This window comes from Budorcas taxicolor, chromosome 11 (genome assembly GCF_023091745.1).
Source record: "Budorcas taxicolor isolate Tak-1 chromosome 11, Takin1.1, whole genome shotgun sequence".
In the NCBI taxonomy this organism is placed as follows: Eukaryota; Metazoa; Chordata; class Mammalia; order Artiodactyla; family Bovidae; genus Budorcas; species Budorcas taxicolor.
Window position 1 is genome coordinate 78,597,822 of NC_068920.1, and position 21,931 is coordinate 78,619,752.

At 40.7% G+C, this 21,931-nt stretch overlaps 1 protein-coding gene across 1 annotated transcript in view; it reads left to right on the forward strand.

Annotated features, from left to right (window-relative positions):
• Window positions 1-21,931, forward strand: part of CRIM1 (cysteine rich transmembrane BMP regulator 1) — a 208,396-nt gene that overhangs the window by 40,859 nt on the left and 145,606 nt on the right. Inside the window, exon 2 of the mRNA XM_052648451.1 lies at window positions 696-869. Within this exon, the coding sequence (XP_052504411.1) occupies window positions 696-869 (174 nt within the window). The remainder of the gene's footprint in view (window positions 1-695; window positions 870-21,931) is intronic.

The following is a 21,931-nucleotide window of genomic DNA, read 5'->3' on the forward strand; positions in this document are numbered from 1 at the left end:
GGACACGACTGAGTGACTAATACTTTCACTTTAGTCAGCTCCATTCCTTGACCCGGACATTGATTTGGTCTCAGCTTCAGAATTTGACGACTTCAGCCTCTCACTAGGCTGTAGCCCTTAGTTTTGTTTGTTGTTTTTCCTGACCTTGGTTGTGGGCAGTAATAGACCTTAGCATCTGAACTGAAGCACATTCATTGGAGGGTGGTGTCTGTTTATATTTATTAGCACTGCCTTGATGTATCATGTTTCAGAACTGTTTTAAACCTGAAACTAGTCTCTATCAGATGCGGTAAAAAAAGAAACTGGAGTTTTTTGGAATAATTTTGTAGATTGACAGATGCAGCTCCTATAGTTTTATTGAACATGGGAAAATCTTGGAATCGTTGTTTAAAATGAAAAACTTTAAAGGAATCTCAATTGTTACTGTAATAACACATCAGAGGAGTAGTAGTTTTTGATTAGAAATGTTTGTAAATACCACTAACTAATGTTGATGCGACTGGCTATATTTCAGTCTTCTCATTTATTAGGAGGTTGGGTTTGATTCATTTGTAAAATTGCAGCCAGACTGCCTTTCCTGAGTTGAGGTTCAAAACTCGATGTTAATCTTGACACCTTCTCACATTTTTGCTTTCAGACAGGCCTTTGAATGAAGCGAACGAGCAAACATTATGTGGTTGTTAATTGTTTTCCAGATGAGAACTGGGATGATGACCAACTGCTCGGTTTTGAACCATGCAATGAAAACCTTGTCTCTGGCTGCAATCTAATCAATGGGAAATGTGAGTGTGACACCATTCGAACCTGTAACAATCCCTTCGAGTTTCCAAGGAAGGATATGTGCCTTTCAGCTTTAAAGAGGATTGAAGGTGAGTACTTACTGTCGGTCGCAAGCCTTAGCGTCACATAACTCTGAGCAGTGATCGTATTTGAGCTGGAAAAGGCAAAGATGAGCTTACAGAGGTGGGTAGTAGCTTTGATTTCAAACAAGATTCCGAAAGTTCACCAGCGGCGGATGTGATGGTGTATGCGTGCGTATGTGTCTGCGCACACTTGTGTGTGTCTTAAAAGCCACGGGATGGTGACGCTGGGGCAGTACGGGCAAAGTAGTTTGCGCCTGCCTGCCTAGGTCACCTCTACTTAATGGATGATATCACACGAGACGTTCCTGAGATCAGCGTCTGTTGTCACCATGTCCATTCTGCTTGATTTACCGTAGGATGGTGCTCCAGGAGGAGAGGGCCGATTAGAAATGCAGTCTGGCAAGAATGTGCAGTTTAGAGGAGATGGGAGCCTTGTGGAGTGACTGTTGGAGGCTGAGGTGGGCTTTGCCGCAGGGCAAAACCATGTGGGTGTGGACAGGTCATTGGGTGCTTCCCTTCTGGAATGAAGTCAGAAATCACATTAAAATAACAAGAAAATTATACTAACGTGGCCCATAACTTTTGTACATTCATGCATAAAACCTAGATGAGGATGGAAGACTTGAAAGTATGATTCATGACTGCAGTAATCAGGAGTGACAAAGCCAGAGCCGGGTGCCCTGGCTTGTTGCCGGAATTCACACAGGATGAGGCCTGGGCTTCGGACTCAGCCGTGCCCCTGGGCAGCAGTGAACTATCTCAGAGCCCCAGGTTCCACTCGGCGGGGAAGGAGGGCTGAATGAGACATTCTTGTGTTTGTTTGTTTGTATTCTGTCATTCTTTTTGTTGGTATTTAGTTGGTTTACAGTGCTGTGTTAGTTTCTGCTATACAGCAAAGTGAATCAGTTATACACATGCATGTAGCCACTCTTTGATATTCTCTTCCCACATAGTTCGTTAGAGTATTGAAAAGGGTTCCCCGTGCTATACAGCGGGTTCTTATGAGTTATCTATTTTATATACAGTAGTGTATGCCAATCCCACTCTCCCAGTTATCACCCCCTTTTCCCCTCTTGGTAACCGTGAGTTTTCTCCATCTGTGACTCTATTTCTGTTTTGTCAATAAGTTCATTTGTAACCATTTTTTTAGATTTCACATGTAAGTGATATCATATGATATTTGTCTTTCTCTGGCTTCAATCAGTATGGCAGTCTCTTGGTTTATCCATGTTACTGCAAAATACACTTTATATCTCTCCGATGATGGAGAAACTGGTAGTATAGTGTGGAATACCAAGGATTTTTCAAGTCCAAAATCAAGCTCATAAAAGCAGTAGAGCAGGACTGAAGTTTTTGAATTGTATTGTTTCCAAGACATATTAAATGGTTGTAAAGAATAAGAAGTGTATGTGAAAGTGAAAGTCACTCATTCGTGTCCGACTCTTTGCGACCCCATGGACTGCAGCCTGCCAGGCTCCTCTCTCCATGAAACTCTCTTGGCCAGAATACTGGAGTGAGTAGCCATTCTCTTCTCTGAGAGATCTTCCCAACCCAGGGATCGAACCCAGGTCTCCTGCATTGCAGGGGAATTCTTTACCGTCTGAGTCACCAGAGAAGCCCAAGAATACTGGAGTGAGTAGCCTATCCCTTCTCCAGTGGATCTTCCTAACCCAGGAATTGAACCGGGGTCCGCTGTGTTGCAGGTGGATTCTTTAGCAGCTGAGCTACCAGGGAGGTCCCTTAAGAAATGTATAGTAGCTTCTAAAATAGCATTTCTGTTTGTATTTTCCAAGTGCTGCTGGATCATTAAAACAACAAAGTAGAAAACGAAAGAAATAAAGTTTAAGAACCTCAGGAATCTTAGATAACATTTAGTTTAGTCCTTCAGTTTGAAAATTGAAAACTTCACCTCTACACAGTGGATGACTGACAGGCCCGTAAAGTCTTTTTTGAATCATATTATGCCGTTGACACAGTTCACCAAGCTCGTTTGTATTGTCTTGAGGCTCTTTGCTCACCCCTGTCCTCACCTCTATTGCCTGCTTTTCAGTATTTTTGCCAGCTTCAGTGGATAAATCTTCAGGGACATAGATGAAGCTGTCAAATATCTATTTAATTCATTTAATTATTCATGCATAAAGTCACATCATATAGCAGTTTAGAGGATTACTTTTTGCTCTTCTTATATTTTACTTAACTGTTTTAGTCACATCTCAAATGCATCTCCGTCACTGTCATTGTCTTTGCTGGAGCTGTTTTCTGTGTCATTTAACACCTGTTTCTGTGCACACCTTCCTCACTGCCATCTAAGTTGTTGGAGATACAGCTGATTTGGAATCCAGGTTATCACAAGTTTTGTTCCAAACAGGGTGTCTTTGCACATAAAACTAGGACAGTTACATTTTTAATTAGTGAGGTGTATGTTTATGATCTTTACAATGTGGCGATTCACTGCATTGATTTTTAAAGTGTTTCTGAAAAGGCTGTTTACAAGATCTAGCACTTCTAATTTTGACATCATTCCCTCAGGAATAATTACTGTGGCTGATTAAATTTCTTTATGCTCACACCCACCCACCCCCCCTTTTTTAACAGATTCTGTCTGGCCTCTGTATACAAAATCCAAAACTAGGATTGGTAGAGGTCATTTAAGGTTAATGTATCTTCCACAGATTGTGTGTGCATGCTCAGTTGTTCAGTCGTGTTCAACTCTTTGCGACCCCATGGACTGTAGCCCTCCAGGTTCCTCTGTCCATGGAATTTTCCAGGCAGGAATACTGGAGTGGGTTGCCATTTCCTACTCCAGGGGATCTCTTGGGGCTTTTTTGTTTGTTTGCTTTTAAGTTTTAATTTTTATTGGAGTGTGGTTGACAATGTTGTGTTAGCTTCAGGTGTTCAACAAAGTGAATCAGTTATACATGTACATATGTATGCTGCTGCTGCTGCTAAGTCACTTCAGTCGTGTCCGACTCTGTGAGACCCCATAGACAGCAGTCCACTAGGCTCCTCTGTCCCTGGGATTCTCCAGGCAGGAACACTGGAGTGGGTTGCCATTTCCTTCTCCAATGCATGAAAGTGAAAAGTGAAAGTGAAGTCGCTCAGTCATGCCTGACTCTTAGCGACCCCATGGACTGCAGCCTACCAGGCTCCTCCATCCATGGGATTTTCCAGGCAAGAGTACTGGAGTGGGGTGCCATTGCCTTCTCCATACATATGTATATGTATACATATCTTTTTTCTGAGATCCTTTTCCCTTATAGGCCGTTATAGAGCATTGAGCAGAGTTCCCTATGCTATACAGCACGTTCTTATTATTTATATGTATGGTAAGCGTATATGTCAGTCCCAGTTCCCATCCCTTGGTCATCATAAATTTGTTTTCTATATCCAAATACTCTACTTCTGTTTTGTAAGTAAGCTCATTTGTACCCTTTTTTAGATTCCATATATATGTGGTATTATATGATATTTGTCTTTCTGTGTTGAGTCTTCACTCAGTTTGACAATCTCAAAAATGAAATTATTTTGTTCTTTTTTTAATTGCTGAGTAATATTTTGTTGTGTATATGTACCACATATTCTTTGTCCATTCCTCTGCTGATAGACATTTAGGCTGCTACCATGCCCTGGCTATTGTAAAGTAGTACTGCAGTGAACATCGGAATGCATATATCTTTTCAAATTATTGAATTATGGCTTTCTTCAGGTATATGGCTAAAAGTGGAAGTGCTCAGTTCTATGGTAGTTCTGTTCTCAGTTTTTTAAAGAACCTCCTTATTGTTTTCCATGGCTTACCAGGTGCCTCAGTGGTAAAGAATCCACCTGCCAGTCTTAGAGGAAAACATAGGCAGAACACTCAATGACATAAATCAAAGCAGGTTCCTCTGTGACCCACTTCCTAGAGTAATGGAAATAAAATCAAAAGTAAACAAGTGGGACCTGATTAAACTTAAAAGCTTTTGCACAGCAAAGGAAACTATCAGTTCAGTTCAGTCACTCAGTTGTGTCCGACTCTTTGCGACCCCATGAATCACAGCACACCAGGCCTCCCTGTCCATCACCAACTCCCGGAGTTCACTCAGACTCACGTCCATCCAGTCAGTGATGCCATCCAGCCATCTCATCCTCTGTCATCCCCTTCTCCTCCTGCCCCCAATCCCTCCCAGCATCAGGGTCTTTTGTAATGAGTCAACTCTTCGCATGAGGTGTCCAAAGTATTGGAGTTTCAGCCTCAGCATCATTCCTTCCAAAGAACACCCAGGACTGGTCTCCTTCAGAATGGACTGGTTGGATCTCCTTGCAGTCCAAGGGACTCTCAAGAGTCTTCTCCAACACCACAGTTCAAAAGCATCAATTCTTCAGCGCTCAGCTTTCTTCACAGTCCAACTCTCACATTCATACATGACCACTGGAAAAACCATAGCCTTGAGTAGACAGACCTTTGTTGGCAAAGTAATATCTCTACTTTTCAATATGCTATCTAGGTTGGTCATAACTTTCCTTCCAAGGAGTAAGCATCTTTTAATTTCATGGCTGCAGTCACCATCTGCAGTGATTTTGGAGACCAAAAATATAAAGTCAGCCACTGTTTCCACTGTTTCCCCATCTATTTACCATGAAGTGGTGGGACCAGATACCATGATCTTAGTTTTCTGAGTGTTGAGCATTAAGCCAACTTTTTCACTCTCCTCTTTCACTTAAGCAAGGTGAAAAGACAACCCTCAGAATGGGAGAAAATAATAGCAAATGAAACAACTGAATTTCCAAAATATACAAGCAGCTTATACAACTCAATGCCAGAAAAACAAACAACCTAATCAAAAAGTGGTAAAAGGACCTAAACAGACATTTCTCCAAAGAAGACCTACAGATGGCTAACAAACACATGAAGAGATGCTCAACATCGCTCATTATTAGAGAAATGCAAATCAAAACCACCATGAGATATCACCTCACACTGGTCAGAATGGCCATCATCAAAAAGTCTACGAACAATAAATGCTGGAGAGGATGTGGAGAAAAGGGAACACTCTTGCTCTGTTGGTGGGGATGTAAATTGACACAGCTACTATGGAAGACGGTATGGAGATTCCTTAAAAAAAACTAGTAGTAAAACCACCATATGACCCAGCAATCCCACTCCTAGGCATATACCCTGAGGAAACCAAGGTTGAAAAAGACGCATGCATCCAGTTGTTCATTGCAGCACTATTTACAATAGCTAGAACATGGAAGCAATGGAGGTGTCCATCAACAGCTGAATGGATAAAGAAGTTGTGGTACATATACACAATGGAATATCACTCAGCCATAAAAAGGAACCCATTTGAGTCAGTTCTGATGAGGTGGATGAACCTAGAACCTATCATACAGAGTGAAGTGAGTCAGAAAGAGAAAAATAAATATCGTATTATAATGCACATATACAGAATATTAAAAAATGGTACTAAGGTACTTATTTACAGGGCAGCAGTGGAGAAACAGACATAAAGAATAGACTCATGGACATGGGGAGAGGGGAGGAGAGGGTGCGATTTATGGAAAGAGTAACATGGAAACTTACATTACCATGTGTAAAATATATAGCCAACGGGAATTTGCTGTATGGCTCAGGAAACTCAAACAGGGGCTCTGTATCAACCTAGAGGGGTGGGATGGGGAGGGAGTTGGGAGGGAGGTTCAAAAAGGAGGGGATATATGTATACCTGTGGCTGATCCATGTTGAGATTTGATAGAAAACAGCAAAATTCTGTTAAGCATGTATCCTTCAATAAGAAAATAAAGATAAAAAAGAATCCACCTGCCAATGCAGGAGACACAGGGAAAGCAGCTTTAATCCCTGGGTCAGGAAGATCTCCTGGAGAAGGAAATGGCAACCCATTCCAGTATTTGTGCCTGGGAAATCCCATAGACAGAGAAACTTGGCGGCCTACAGTCCATGGGGTCACAAAGAATCCGACATGACTGAGCATACACACCTGCAATACTGTTCTGCATAGTAGCTGTACAAATTTACATTCCCACCAATGATGTAGGGGGGTTCCCTTTTCTCCACACTCTCCAGCATTTATTGTCTGTAGATTTTTTGCTGATGGTCATTCTAACTGGTGTAGGGTGATTGTAGTTGTGATTTGCGTGTTTCTAATAATTAGTGATGTTGAGCATCTTTTCATGTGCCTTTTGGCCATCTGCCTGTCGTCTTTGGAGAAATGTCTATTTAGATCCGTGCTTTGTTTTTTTTTAAATAAAGCACCCTGTAATATTTGAGGTCTTGTAAGAAGTCAGTACTGTGGGGTTTCCTTTCCTGAGAGACAATGTTGAAGAAAAAACTCTATATTCAAGTATATTGCAAATGATAAAGTTAGTGATGGTATATCACTGCATATAATTAAATCATTAATAGCGTTGAGAACTTGGAATGTTTTAAGAACTTAGGGCCAAAAAAATGTTACCTGGAATTACATGATAAAGTATCGTGGAGGAGTTGGAGTCTGAACAATTTAGAATTTGGATGGTGATGGATTCCAGGCAGAATGATGTGGGCAGAAGAATGAAATGTCTAAGTGAGATTTGCATGACTTATGTGTAAGATACTTGGGAAATGAATGTAGGAGAGCAAGTTTTTATTTCTATAGGTAGATAGGAACTAAAGATGAGGAGTCAGGACAGGACCAGATGATGAAATGTCTTTCGCATGGTGCAGGGAACTCAGGCCCAGGAATAGGAGCTATCAAAAGTCACTGTGGGTTTATAAGCCAAGAGAAGCAGAGCGTGAAGAAATCGGTATTAGGCAAATTGCAGTTGCGGGGGTTGTGTAATGTATTAGCAGGGAGAGATTCTGCAGTAGAGGCTTGCAGGAGAGCTCTTCACATTATTTAGATGTAGTACCACTAGAGATGGGTCTAGGGGATGGCAAAGGACAAGCAAGGAAGAGCAAACAGATGCACGCCATTTTGATGGAAGAACATGAAGTATCTGCTTATAGGTAAGGGAGGGATGAAAATATACAAAGGTGATTCTGGTTTCCTAACCTGAAATAGTAGAAGAATGATGGTACAAGTAACAGCCATGGGAAAACATCTCAAAACTTGGAACCAACAAGTGAAATGGTTGTATCAGAGGGATCTAAGGTCAAAAAGGACTTTAAAAATATGGCAAATGTTACAGCATGTTTGATGACAAGAATGATCTAGTAAAAAGGGAAAAACTAATAATGTAAGAATGGTGATGATTATAGAAGCAAAGGCATTGAGGAGGGAGAGGAGCAAAATTGTTCCTATTTCTCAGAGGTTATAAAACAAGGTCGTCAGCTAACGTTCAGGTGGAAGAAGGGTGTGAAAAATTGAGGGAGAGGAAATGGAAAATAGACAACTCAGAAAGAGGAGGAGTGAATTAAGTAGGGAAGTGTATTCGGGTCATTTGCTAGTGCTGACTGCATGCTTGAGGTTAGCGGCTATAAATTGGAAGGGAGAACAGCCAGCACAGTTGTGCCTTTCTCTGGCTCTGGCCTGTGCAGCAGAGGTGGAAAGGTGGATTTAACTAGGGTAAGGGTTTTTCATTGGAGAAGGAAATGGCAATCCACTCCAGTACTATTGCCTGGAAAATCCCATAGTGAGTCCTATAGAAAGCGAAGGGCCCTGAGATTGAGTTATGCAGGAGAGTACTTAGACGGTGACCAGCCAGGCCATCGCTGCTGGCAAGGAGGAAGCAGCAATGTACAGGGAATGAACAAGAGGCAGAAGTTCTGTAAGAAGATAATGCAACACTTGCATGGAGCTCGGACAGCATCTGATTGCATGTGCTTCATGCAGACAAGGTATTTTTTTTTTTTAAGGGGAAAAGGAAGAATGATCTGAAAGTAGTGACAAGACCAAGAAGACTCCTCCCGCACCCTCAGGGTTTATGGCATGTGGAAGGTGAAGCCATCCCCACTTGGGAGGATTTCAGGGGGCAGAGTGCAGTCAGGGAGGACGCAGGTGTTCATTAGAGCACAGAGGTGAAGGAGCACCTGGAGGGGAGAATGACAGCAAAAGGGATGTTGGTGATGACAGTCTGAGTTCTAGAAGGCCCGGTAGGTATTCAGGAGGGAGGGTTGTGCAGAGCATGGGTGATTTTTGCAGAGCCAGTGAGATTAAGTCCCACGATGATGCATGACCTGATAAATTTAGACTTGGTTTTTGCAGTTTCTTATGAGAAGGTGACTAGTTAATGAAAGCCTTCCTTTAAGCACCATTCTCTGGGGGCATTCTGTAGCGTGAAGGTATGTATGCATTTAGGGATAAGGAAGGAGGTCTAGTGTTCTTGCCAGAGCATCATGCTAAAATGCATGGGTCTTCATTTCTGTGTTTTGTGAGTGAATTCTGAACATGAATTGAATTTTAAGCATAATTGCAACATTTTTTTTTAATGCATGAAAGTCATTTTAGTCAGTACAGATTTATGAAGAATAATGACGATTCAGGGTATTTTTAAAGAAAGGTTCCTGGGTATTTTATTTGTTTAAAAGGGAGATCATTGGTCCTGGATTTTAATAAATACAACATCATAAATTTTGTCACAAATTTAGAGGAAATACCATACTGGATAACAGCCAGTCATGCCTTATGTACAAAATGATTTGTCAGAACCATCTGTATTTCTCTGAGGAAGGAGAGACAGGGAATGCCTGCAAGTCATCCCACCTCAATCTTAACAAAGCTTGTAGTTTTATGCCATGCTACCTATTTTTATTGTCTTGGTGCGTGCTGTACTGAGCTCCCCAAAAGTTAAATTGATAGACCATCAGAAGAGGGGACCACATTAACAAGAGCAGTACCAGCCTCTGCAGCTGCCCCAAAGGTTTTCTGGAGGGACCTCTCTGGGCTTAGTAATGGAAGCTAAAGTTGATATGAAAGACTTCCATGATACAGTGAATAAGTTGGACTTTTAAGCTTGCATATGACTCCAGATTGGGGTAAGTAGCTTTTCTTTTCCAAAAAAAAAAATGTACTGTTATTCAGAGTGGTTGAAATAAATTTGAGAAATAATCAGGAATATGAAATCATGTCCAATTCAGAGAAGGATGTCAACCACGCTAGAAAACATTCGTCTGTATTGTTACATCCAGCGGATATTCACTGAGTGCCAAATATGTCCTAGTCATAGTTCAGTTGCTGAGGATACAGCTCCTGTGGAGCTCACGTTCAGTAATCTCAGAAGTGAGAGGAAAGTATCACAAGTGTGATAAGAGCCGCGAAGAGTAAGCACCAGGATGATGTGATAGAGAATTACTAGGCTGACTAAGGAAGTTGTTTTAGATATGGATGTCAGTGTCAGGGAAGTTTTCCCTGAAGGAAGAGCATTTGGCCTGAAATCCGACTGTAAGAGGGAGTCGAACTGGTGATGATCTGAGGGGAGAGAAGCCCGTGCACAGGACACTGCAGGTGTGAGAGCTCTCAGTGAGAGCAAGCTTGGTGTGCCGAAAGAAGGTCACGAGAAGCAAGAAAGGCCAAGGTGGCTGGAAGGTCATGGAAGAGAGAGGGACAGGAGTGAGGGCCAGATCATGTGCTGCCTTACAGACGATTTTGTGATGAGTGGGTAGGAAAGTGGCTAAAGGATTGTGAACAAGAGCGTCATGTGATTTGGTACATGTTCTCAAACATGAATATGGTGGAGAATTAAGACTTGGGAGACTGGGAAGATGCAAGAATGGGAAAGAGTCCACAGGTAGTTGTTCAGATAAGAGATACTGGGGACTCAGACCCAAGAGAGCTAGAGATGGAGAAGAGGCGTGGATGGGAGGTGATGTGGTCCTCCCATGTTGATGGATTAAGTGTAGGGCTGAGAGGAGGAGGAGTCCAGGAAAACTCTTAGATTTGGAATTTAAGCAAATTGTAGTACGTTTTACTAGGTGCAAGAGCAGACATAAGGGGGAACTTGGGAGCTTTGTTTCAGATAAATTGGACTTGATACCCAAGTAGAGCTGTTTGTCATTTAGATAATTTTTGATGTAATTAACTCATTAAGTAGCATTCATACACGCGTATCTTCATGGTAAGTATGCTAAGGACTGCAAAGGTAGACACACATCCTTGAGGGAAAATCTGCCCTTTCTACATGGAGGTCTAGCCTTGTGGGGAGCTTCTAGAGAAAAATAAAATCAGCCCAGTTCACGCTGATTTATCACCAGGCAGAGTCTAGCCAGAGGGATATCTGTGTGGGGTCCATAAGATGTGTTCTTACATTTACATGTTTGGCACTGCTGTATCATGGGTCCCGAGGCTTACTGGAATAGTATGGGTTCTGTGAAACTCATTACTGTTTGGAGCTACACAGTGAACATTTTGCCAAAGGAGGAAGACTCCTGGAACTTAAGAATGTCCTCCTTTGTTTTAGCTGAAAGCCCTTAGAGGTAATGTGTAAAGTTTTTAAATTTTAGGCTATATTATTTTTTTCTCTGTAAGATGTTTTAAAGAAAAGATAGTCAAAAATTGTCTTGAGATACTTTATATCATTGTGTTATGCAGGGTGGACAAATAAGAACTGCTGTAGGGAGGGGTAAAGCCAGGAAGGCATTGTGGAGGAATCAGGGATGGAGTCGAACTCAGAGAGACATGTCAAGCGGCTCAACAGAAGGGAAAAGATAATTTAAGAAGAGCCTTGGAGTAGCAAAGAGAGAATGGACAGAGGGGGCCAGATGAGAAGGATAAAATGGCAAGTCAACGGGCTTTAGCAGCTGACTTTGGAGAATGTGGAAGAGAAAGACTCCCAGAATTGGACGTGAGGGGTGATTGTTTAGATCCTTGGGGTGGGCACAGTGCTCAGGCTATATGGCGGTGTCATGTACTAGGATGTGGAATACAAGGAGAGCAGCTTTATGGGAGGTAAGATGAGGTAGATATTGAGTCTGCATTGTTATGTTTGAGCTATCTGTGGAGGTTTGTTGTTGTTTAGTTGCTTGGTTGTGTCTGACTCTCTTGCTTCTCTGTTCATGGGATTTCTCAGGCAAGAATATTGGGGTGGGTTATCATTTCCTTCTCCAGGGGATCATCCTCACCCAGGGATCAAACTTGTATCTCCTGAATTGGCAGGCAAGTTCTTTACCACTGAGCCAGCTGGGAAACATCTATGGAGGATCAAGGGGAAAATGAGAGTTATGAGTCTGGAACTCAGAGATCTGGGCTGGAGATAAGGATTTGTGAGTCATCCTCCCAAGGAGAGAATATAGTGCTGTCAGTGACCTTGGAGTTTATAGGTAATGAGAGGAGTATGAGCATTTTTAGGAAGATTAATATGACGTAATATGCATCATGGAAGAAAAAGAGTGACTATCAGTGTTAACACATCAAAAGTGAGATGAAATGACCTGTGTATTGATGATGGTGCAGGAAGCATTTGAGTGTTCTGTTAGTTTGGTGGAAGAAAGCCTCAGGACCACTGATGTGACTGACTGAACGCTAACCTAGAACATAGATGTTGGCACCTGTGATAGTGGAATGTATAAAACAGAATATATCATTTTAATTAATTGATTGCTTAATTCGTTTGTTTGTATACCCTAATTTGAAGAAGGGTTTAAAGTGTCTGAGTCTGAGAGAGCTGGTCCGATGCAGCTGAGATTAGAGCCATTCAGGGTAGGAGCCCTAAAATTAAATAATGGGATAGGAAGATGAAGAGGTGGCAGTATGGTTGTAGACTCTTTGAGCCCAGAACGATCCCTTCCTCAGCGTTCTTACAGGCGCCCTCCGAGGCTACTGCTTTCACTTTAGAGCAACTTTAATTCTTCATTCATTCTTGTGTATGTTAGTTGCTTAGTCATGTCTCTTTGCAAGCTCCTGGACTGCAGCCCACCTGGCTCCCCTGTCCATAGACTTCTCCAGGCAAGAATACTGGGGTGGGTTGCCATTTCATTTCTCCAGGGCATCTTCCAGACCCAGGGATCAAACCTGGGTCTCTTGCATTGCAGGCAGATTCTTTACTGTCTGAGGCACCAGAGAAGCCCACACTCATTCCTTTGTTTACTCAAAAGGTCAATATGGATATTTAGCGCATGCTGTGTGTCACTCACTGCACAGCACATGCTGCTAGTTTGACTTGGTCTTGCCTCTGACTGAGGGACCATTGTCTAAAGGGCCTCAAAGATGCAGGGTGCATAAATTGACACACGTTTTAGACTCACTATGGAATTTTGACTTTTTTTAAAAATATGTTTTATAGGTGTCTTAAATGATATTTTTAAGTATTTGTCTATCTCCAAAACTTATGTTGCATGATATATGTGCTTTTTTGTTGTTCAGCCACTAAGTCATGTCCAATTCTGTGTGACCCCATGGACTGCAGCATGCCAGGCTTCCCTGTCCTTCACTATCTCCCGGAGTTTGCTCAGACTCATGTCCATTAAGTTGGTAATGCTATCCAACCATCTCACCCTCTGTCACCCACTTCTCCTTTTGCCTTCAGTCTTTCCTAGCATCAAGGTTTTCTCCAGTGAGTTGGCTCTTTGTCTCAGGTGGCCAGTGTTGGAGCTTCAGCATCAGTTCTTATATGCTTAGGCAAAAATTAAAGGTTAGAAGGAATATGTGGGCTTTCATATCTGTATTTTTTCTGCTGCTTAAAGCAAAGGGAGGTTTGATTTTTTACATTGTAAGTCTATATTCTCTGAAGCTAAACTAATTTAGATACAGACAAATGGCTTCTGATTAATAGACTTTTCTTTCAGTTTTTAAAAATCCAAATAGCAGGTGTTTCAGAGCCTTACGTTTTATTAATTATTCTATGCCCTAAATTCACTGTTTCAATCCTACCTAAGGAAATGTTAATGTTACGTGAGCATCTTACTCCATTTTTAGTTTTCTACATTGCACTTGCCTTTTTCACACCAGTAAAGTGTGAGTGCTAAATGTTATTCTTGGTTGGTATCTTTTTTTTGGTCTGTAGCTTACAGTACAACCTGTGCTGTGTGACCTAATCAGATATTGTAGCTCTTGAAGCCATCTGTAATGTTTGTCAGTAGACACACATTTCATTAGTATTTAGAAAGCATTATGATGCCATTTCCTTTTATTCATAGAACTTTTTTACTCAGAAGTTCTTGGGGTTTTTTGTGGGGGTAGTAGGATGCTCACAAAAAAAGCACCCCAAGAAAATGTGATCCAACAGAGCTCAGCGTGTTAATGAATATCCATTCCATTTTTGAGAAAGTACAGTGGAGTTCCCTTCTGACCCTCTTCCCACTGGAACAGTGCTGGATGGAGACGCTCATCTTCAGCAAGACTGAGGCCATCCCATAATATACAAAGAGATAACATATGCACCCAACTCTGCGCCAGCCTGAGTTTCCACACGGTACTTGAGGTCCATGGCAAGCCTTGGGTATCATGCAGAGGAAATGGCATAGGTTTCTCTTTTAAAAAGTAATTTATTTTGGTTGTTGTGCTGGGTCTCCGTGGCTGTGCATGGCTTTCTCTAACTGTGGAGAGCAGGGGCTACTCTTCGTTGTGGTGTGCAGGCTTCTCACTGTGGTGGCATTTCTTGTTGCAGAGCACGGCTCTAGGCTGTAGCATGAAGGCTCAGTAATTGCAGACAGGCTTCATTGCTCCGTGGCTTGTGGAATCTTCCCGGACCAGGGATCAAACCCTTGTCTCCCACGTTGACAGGCAGTTCTTATCCACTGTACCACCAGGGAAGTCCCAAGTAGGTTTCTTAAATTTGAGAGAGCTTGACCGTCACACAGATATTCTCATTTACCAGGACTGGACCAGGGCAGAGGAATCTGCGTTTCCCGTCAACCTTCAGGAGGAGCTGGTTTTTTACCACACTTTTGAGTAGCAGAGTCATAGAGGGTTTATATGAATCTGTGTCCCTGGATTTGCTGTGCTGTTGTGTAAGAGAATTATCTTGTCTTTAAGTAATCACTGGACTTACTTTCTAATACTTTTTGTTTTTAAAAACAGAGTCTGTATATGAATTACTTTACTTCAAGTATTAATACATGGCAATAGTTTCATTATATGACTTTAAAACTTTTTTTCCAATTGGTATTAATAGAGATTAAAACCTTACTGAGACATTTCATGGTGCCTGTGTAGAATCACATAGTGAGGAACAAGAAAATCCCCAAATGTGGATGCTGGGGAGATTCTTTTGTTTTTAGTAGAGGTGATCCTCTATGTAATTTTACCTGTTCAGCCTTTGCTAAACTTGAGAAATATGTTTAGGCCCTTATGTCTATGGATTTTCATACAGTTGTATTGATCTGCATGGTATTAAATACCATCTCAAAACCCTTCATAATATAGTATTGACCATAGTAGAATGATCCAGTGTAACTGTTAACTCGCAAACTCAGACATATAAGAGTCAAATTACATGTTCTCTCAAAATATAACCGCCTTGCACTGTAAGATTATAATAGAGCAGAGTTAAATTTATAAGATCCTTACAACTTACCAGTATGATAATTCTCTTGGAGGCAGAATTTAAATGGGAGTGGCTGTTGTACATTTTATGAGGTTGATGAAGTTCAGGGAACTTTCGGAAGCACTTGGCCTTTCAAAACTGCTGTTACATAATCCTTTATAATAAAATATATGTACTGAACTATCAAAAACAAAAACAAAACAAAAGAGAGAGCCTCTCCAACTGTGGTTCTTATTCTGAAGCCAAGCGTTCTGTGTTTAGAGACTCAGCTGTCTCTCTTCGAGACCTTCAAGTGTACCAATTCACAATTTTTAAGTTAGTCATTTTTTATTTCATTAAAATTACTCATCACAGATTCTATTTTTCTTAGGCTAGGTATATGTAAAATCACTGTTATGTTTGTGAATATATTGCTTTAGCTCATCTAAATTGTTTTAAAAATATATTTTTGAGGAATTCAGTTAACATTGCTTACCAAGTTTGGAAGCACAAACCCTCCCCTTGACCAGATAAACATATTTAACCTTACCTTCCAGATGGATAAGGTACCTCCTTACCATAAAGGTCTCCCTGATTTTGATTTTTGCTGAGGCTGCCCAAGTACCATTAAGGATACTTGTTTAATTAAGGCAGTAAGGCTTTTAGGCAACTATAAGTCTGCACTGCTGTTGCCCTCTGTAAAGGCAATCACAAGTTGATAATATGATATGTCTTTCTTTTTTGGGTTCATTTATGTAAAATGATTTTGAAATCTAAATACATGTGTTTCATTTTAAATTCCAGCAGTGTCCTGGGGAAAGAAAGTATAGATAGTTATTTATTTTCCATAAGTATTTTTATTTAGGTTGACACCTAAGTCAGTATCTTATAATTTTGTGTTTTAAGTACAAGCTGTTGTTCTGATGTCTTGATAACTGGCACTGGGGCGGGGGAGGGAGAAGAAAAACCAAAACAGCTACCAAGAGTTGGTAGCCAGTTTTGAATATCTGGGAAATCAAAACAGGAAACTTGGAACTTGGCATAAACCCAGGTGGAGAGGAGCAGTTGGCTGAATATTTATACCTGCATTTTAACTGTTGGAAGTTATACAGTGACCTTCTGGTTGTTGTGATTTCTTGTGCCTAGCAGAAAAAAAAAGTCATGATAAAAATGTTACATCCTTGTGCTAAGAGAGGAGTGTGTGTGTGTTGAGAGGAACATTTCATTCAACCACATTGGGGTTACTATAAATGGTGTAAACTTTTTTTCAATCTAACCCTCAGAAGGATGCTTGTGTGCAGTTGTACGTAGCCAGTAGTACTTTGTTCCATTTATTCACATCCTTCCCTTTCTTTGTTTTAGCTCTTTATATGTACTTTCAGTCCATCTCTTCTGTCCCAAGTTATGTTTAGCTCAACCATCTGTCTGTCCTGTACCCTCTCCCAGGTTAGTGACATGAGTCCCAGAAATTATAGGTGAACAGTTTTTATTACCACCATATGTTTGTTTCAAGATTAAATACCATATGCTTAGTAATACTGTTAAAAAAAAAAAAACAACCCACATTCCTTGTTAAAAGACAAAAAAAGCAATCCGACACCTTCAGCCAGAGAAATGATGTTTTTTGGGGGGGCCATGCTGAAAACTTTGTATTTCCACCTACCAAGGATGCTTAAGAAACATTGGTCTAATGCCGGCCTTCAGCAGGTTAATGTTTTAGCTTCTGGGTAGCGCTGAGCAGTCCCTTGCGGATTTGTGGTTTCTGAGTTGGCTGTAGGTGACCTCTCAGTTATTCCCAGGGTTTGGCGTGTGCTCTATCACTCTGAGCTGCTGAGTTGCTGCTTTGCCCAGCTGTGTCCATCTAACTGCTGGCTTCCACAGAGGCTCTTCCTGACTTGAGCGAAGGGTCTGGAATCCTAGATCAGGAGGCCTTCGAGCTTCTACAAAGGGAGCCAGGTGGGGACTACTCCCCAGAGCAGGGCCTTTCCCTCTGCCGGGAGTTGGAGCTGCCCCTTCTGTGTCCTCTAGCCCCAGGCCAGCTGTCTCCATCAGCTTTGCAGAGGGTGTGGACCATCAGGAGTTGTCATTCCCAAACTCACGCCATTAAAACCTCATTAATTAGTGTAATCAGTTTTCCCAAACCGTAATCTGGGGTTTTGTACAACTCGGGCAAGCTCGGTGGTTTGCAGTAGTTCTGCTCATGGTAAAAAAAAGAATCTGTTCAAAGGGAAGTTCAAGAAACAGTTTTGGGAGCATAATCACTCTAGCAGGAATTTGCATTCCATCAAAAAGTGATTATTTCAGATGTTCTTAGAATTTTATCAATATAGATAAGGATTTTCGGGTAGATAGTGTGCTTTTTCCATTTTCCAGCCTTGGCAGTATTTACCTAGTACCTTGATTAAGAGATCCTCTAGGCAAAAAACAACAACAATAAAAAAACTTTTTTGAATAAAAGTTTTAATTTTTTTAATACTTACCTCTTATTGATGAATTACACTCTACAGTGTGGCCTCATTGGGCATTCATTCACATTTCCTTTCTAATTGTGGAATTCCTATTGAAGGGATTCCAGTCCAGAAGGAGGAGAGCTCTTCAGGATGGAGCAAGGACCCCTAATGTTAATCCTGCCCCTTTCTGACTGTGTCCTGCACACCTGGGGAGCGTGGACCTGGGTCCAGCCCAGCTGCACCAGGGCATTCAAGGGGACATGGAAAGGGCATCACCTCTAGTGGGAGAGATAAGATGGGCACACAGAGCAGAGTGGCCATTCCCAGTCTGAACAGTTGTACATGATAGGCAGTCAGTTTACGTGCTATTTTGTGATGCATAAACAGATTATGTTTACTTCCAGAGCTGGTGCTGCATTTTTTGTGAAATGTATAGCTTTCTCAAGAAAGGTATTTAAGAGCACTAGCAGTCAGTATTTGATTTTTTTTTTATAGAAATGCTGTAATAAAAATAAAACCTGACTCATTCCCTCATTCATATTGATCACTAAGATACTGTTCTAAGCATTTGAATAATTTATTTTGAAACTTATGAGACCTTTGTTCTGATGGTACATGGTCTCTGAAATAAGGATAGTGAATTCACATTGGTTGTTGAAACATCGAAAGCTGGGGAAACACCCTTTTATAGGGTGACTTCCTGCTTTTGGTTTGCGGTCTCTGTTGCTAAGTGTTCTTTGCATCAGGAGGAAGTAGCAGTATAAGTAGTGCCTGTAAAGTTGGAAGAGGGAAGGAATTAACACGTGATGAGTTAATATTTTTGTGGTGTTTTTCAGAGACTGGAATGTTCCTTTAAATTGTGAATGTGTTTTTCCTTTCTGGCTGACAACTTCCTGGTTTTCCTACACTTCATTATTCTATTCTCTGTCACTGGGATATTTTTTTTTAATTTCCCGAAAAGCAAGTAAAGTGCCTTCTCCTTATCAGTAGCCTTTCTTTTCCTGTTGCAATAACAAAAGAACAATACAGGAATTTAATAATGTTAAAAATTGATACCCCCTTTTCTGAATGTATCCATATATTTGTCTGTAGATAAAATCCCAAGTTTTATAGACATAGATAAAAAGTGCATGTCAGTAAAATGAGATCATATTTTATCAATTCCTTCTTAGTCCCTCCCCGCCCCCTTCCTACCCTTTTATGCAGTTTGAAAAATGAAATAAGGGATTTTTTCTGTTTCCTTTTTAAAATCTATTCCCATGGTCTGTTGTTAAGAGTCAAAGTCCTGAAAATTAGAAAGATAAGTAAGACCAGTTGTTGTCCCCTTAATAGAAGGACGCCTTTCAGAGTTGTCCAGAATACATTCTGATTTATTTATCTGTTTTATAGAAAAAAATTGCTGTTTACTGTTTCTGCTGTTTGGGCACAAATAAAGTCCAACTGCTTCATAGAGCTTTGTTAAATATCATGGGTGTGTTTTTGCAAGAGTGGCCTTGAAAGGATGCCTGTTTCAGTGTTTTGATGCATTTTCAGTTCATGGCAAAGGTGGGTTTACAGTGGCGTCCCTAAGTATCCTTGAAACCACACCGAGCAAGGGTGACCTGTCCCGTGGGGTTCCTGCTGTAGCATTAGAGGACCTGGCTGCCTTCCTTTCTAAGGCATGAAACGAATCTAACCATCTCTATTGTGTCTGACCCAGATTGGGGCAATTAGTTTTTTTAAAGTGAAATTTTATCTCTGTGGCAGTAAAAGGAAAGTATGATCCCATTTATATGTTCCTGGTGCCCTTTGGCATTTGGGTTGCTAATCACAGTGGAACCTTCTGAGTGTTTTCTGATTGAGAGCCGACTTGTTTCTGTTTCCGTTAGGAGTTTTTCAGACCAGTTAGGCTGTGGTGTCACACCTCAGTGCAACATGGAACTCCCAAAAATGTTATCTTTGCGTTCTTGCATGCCTCCTGGCCTGGCTTTGTGTCTCCCTAAATTCAGGGCTTATTATAGTGTTTTCCTTGAGGGTCCTTTAGATACATCAATAACTAAGCAAACATCTTTAATCCAGAGTATATCCCATATGGATTATAGTAGTGTGTGTTCATGTGCATAGGAAATATGGTTTGCTTATGAAAAAAATACACATCACATGTGCATTTGTGTATTTTCTGTGCCAGAAAGTGTAATCTATATATATAACATCCATGTGCATGTACAAATCTATAACTAGATGTAGCTAAGCACACGTACAGGCATGGTGGCATTATAATTAATCCATGGAAATAAATGCAATAATAAATTAAAATAATAAGTTATCTTTCCTGATACATATATGTCCATATTTACTTATGTTAATAAATATGACAATGCTGATAATGGTGGTACATTCTCTCATTAAAAGTTTTCTGAAAACTTTGTTTATCTTTGATGGTAGAAATTAGTCATAGAATCTGAACCCTAGCTCTGCATTCCAACAATTCTTCTTAAGAATTGGTGTAATATTATGCACTTTGTGAATAGCTTATAAAGGAAAAGGCAAGACTCTTCAAATAAATATTATTCAAACTCCTTCCACTTTCATTTCCCTTATCACCATAACAACCACACCCAACTTTGCTATTACACTGCGTTGTCTATCTGCTTCCCACATGCTAGCAAACCTGACCCTTTGGACAGCAGAGGAAATATGAGAGATAACGTTGAAAACTGTCTTCCTTTTGTTGACATTTCTAGAGCAACAAGTCAGAAAGCTTGTCTCCCACTGGGTAGACAAGAGGCTACAGGTCATGATTAGATGGTATGTCCATTAGTAACTCTGATGACTCCCAACAGAATTATTTAAAACATTCCGATGAATAACTCAGAATTCTGGTAAACAAAAGGGGAGTGGTTGTTAACTGACAAACGGTTCCAATTTTCTATATATGGGAAGCAGACTGCTAGGGAAGAAGGTAAGGATCAACAGATAATAGGAGTCTCCACATTTCTGAGGTTAGCTCATTCTGGATCAGCCAAGTGAAATAGTGTTTTTCCAGAGCCTCCATATATGGCCATTCAGAGCCCTGCAGTGGGAGCTCGTTCGTGTGTTTTAGTGCTCTGTTGGTTAATGTGAAACCCTTAGACCATCCTTGCCACATCTTATAGTTGTATCACTGCTCAGAGAGATTTTAATTAAATCACATACTGAGTTGATGCTTCGAGGTTTTTTGAGTTATCCATCTACTCCTCAATCATATTAACCTTTCCATCAAGTTTTGTGGGGTTTTTTTTTTTTTTTTTTTTCTTTTTTTGGCCAACTTCTGAAAGACTTTGACTGGTATGAGTCATATCATCAAATGAGGTGGCACGTTTGATATATGTTTTCCCAAACGTGATAAAACATGGTTGATTTTGTTATATTTCCCATGGGCTGAGATACTGTTTCCTATGACCAGAAAACACGTTTGAAGTCTTTATAAAATCTGATGTCAGGTACCTCCTGAGAAATAAAATGGTTATATCTTGCATTATTTACTATTATCTGTAGCATCAAAAATAAAAGTCCCCAGAAGAAGAGGTTATGAAATTAAAGCCCATAGACATATTAAAGGATTAGGAGGTAGCAAATGTGGATTGGGCTTTAAAAATGACTTTATTCACTTAGTGGCATTTTGGAAAAACTCAGGCTGTCAGGGAAATGAACCAATCTGTATTAATATAAAGCATTAGAAATTTAAGTAAATCGTGTTTGAGAGCAATACCAGGATTTCCCTTGAATGCTGCTGAATACATTCTGCTTGTTAAATGTCAGTTAAATGTGTGTGGCTGGCATACAGAAACTGAGAGGGCCACAAAAATACCCACTTGGGGCTTTAAAATATTGAAGTGCTTTCATGTTCCTTTGACCTTCAGTTAAAGGACATAGTCACATAGCAGAGGAAATGCCTCAAATTCTAGCATCTGGGTTTTGTTTCTTTATACTTTCTTGGCACAGTTACAACAGTAGGGCTTTTCTTTCCTTCAAGTTTTTTCGCGGTACAGTCAACACAGGCTTCTCACACAAGCGGCAAAGGACAGTGATGAAGCCAGAAGCAATATGTTTCTCCTCGGCGTTCCACAGCAGGGCCTCACTGAATGGCTTGTTGTTTCAGAGGGAGCCTAGAACCAGAAAGCAGACAAACAGAATCCCACACAAATGTAAATTTTGTATAAAATTAGATACCTACTCGGGACTTACTTTGAACAGTCAGTGGCCTATGTATTTTTTGAGCTT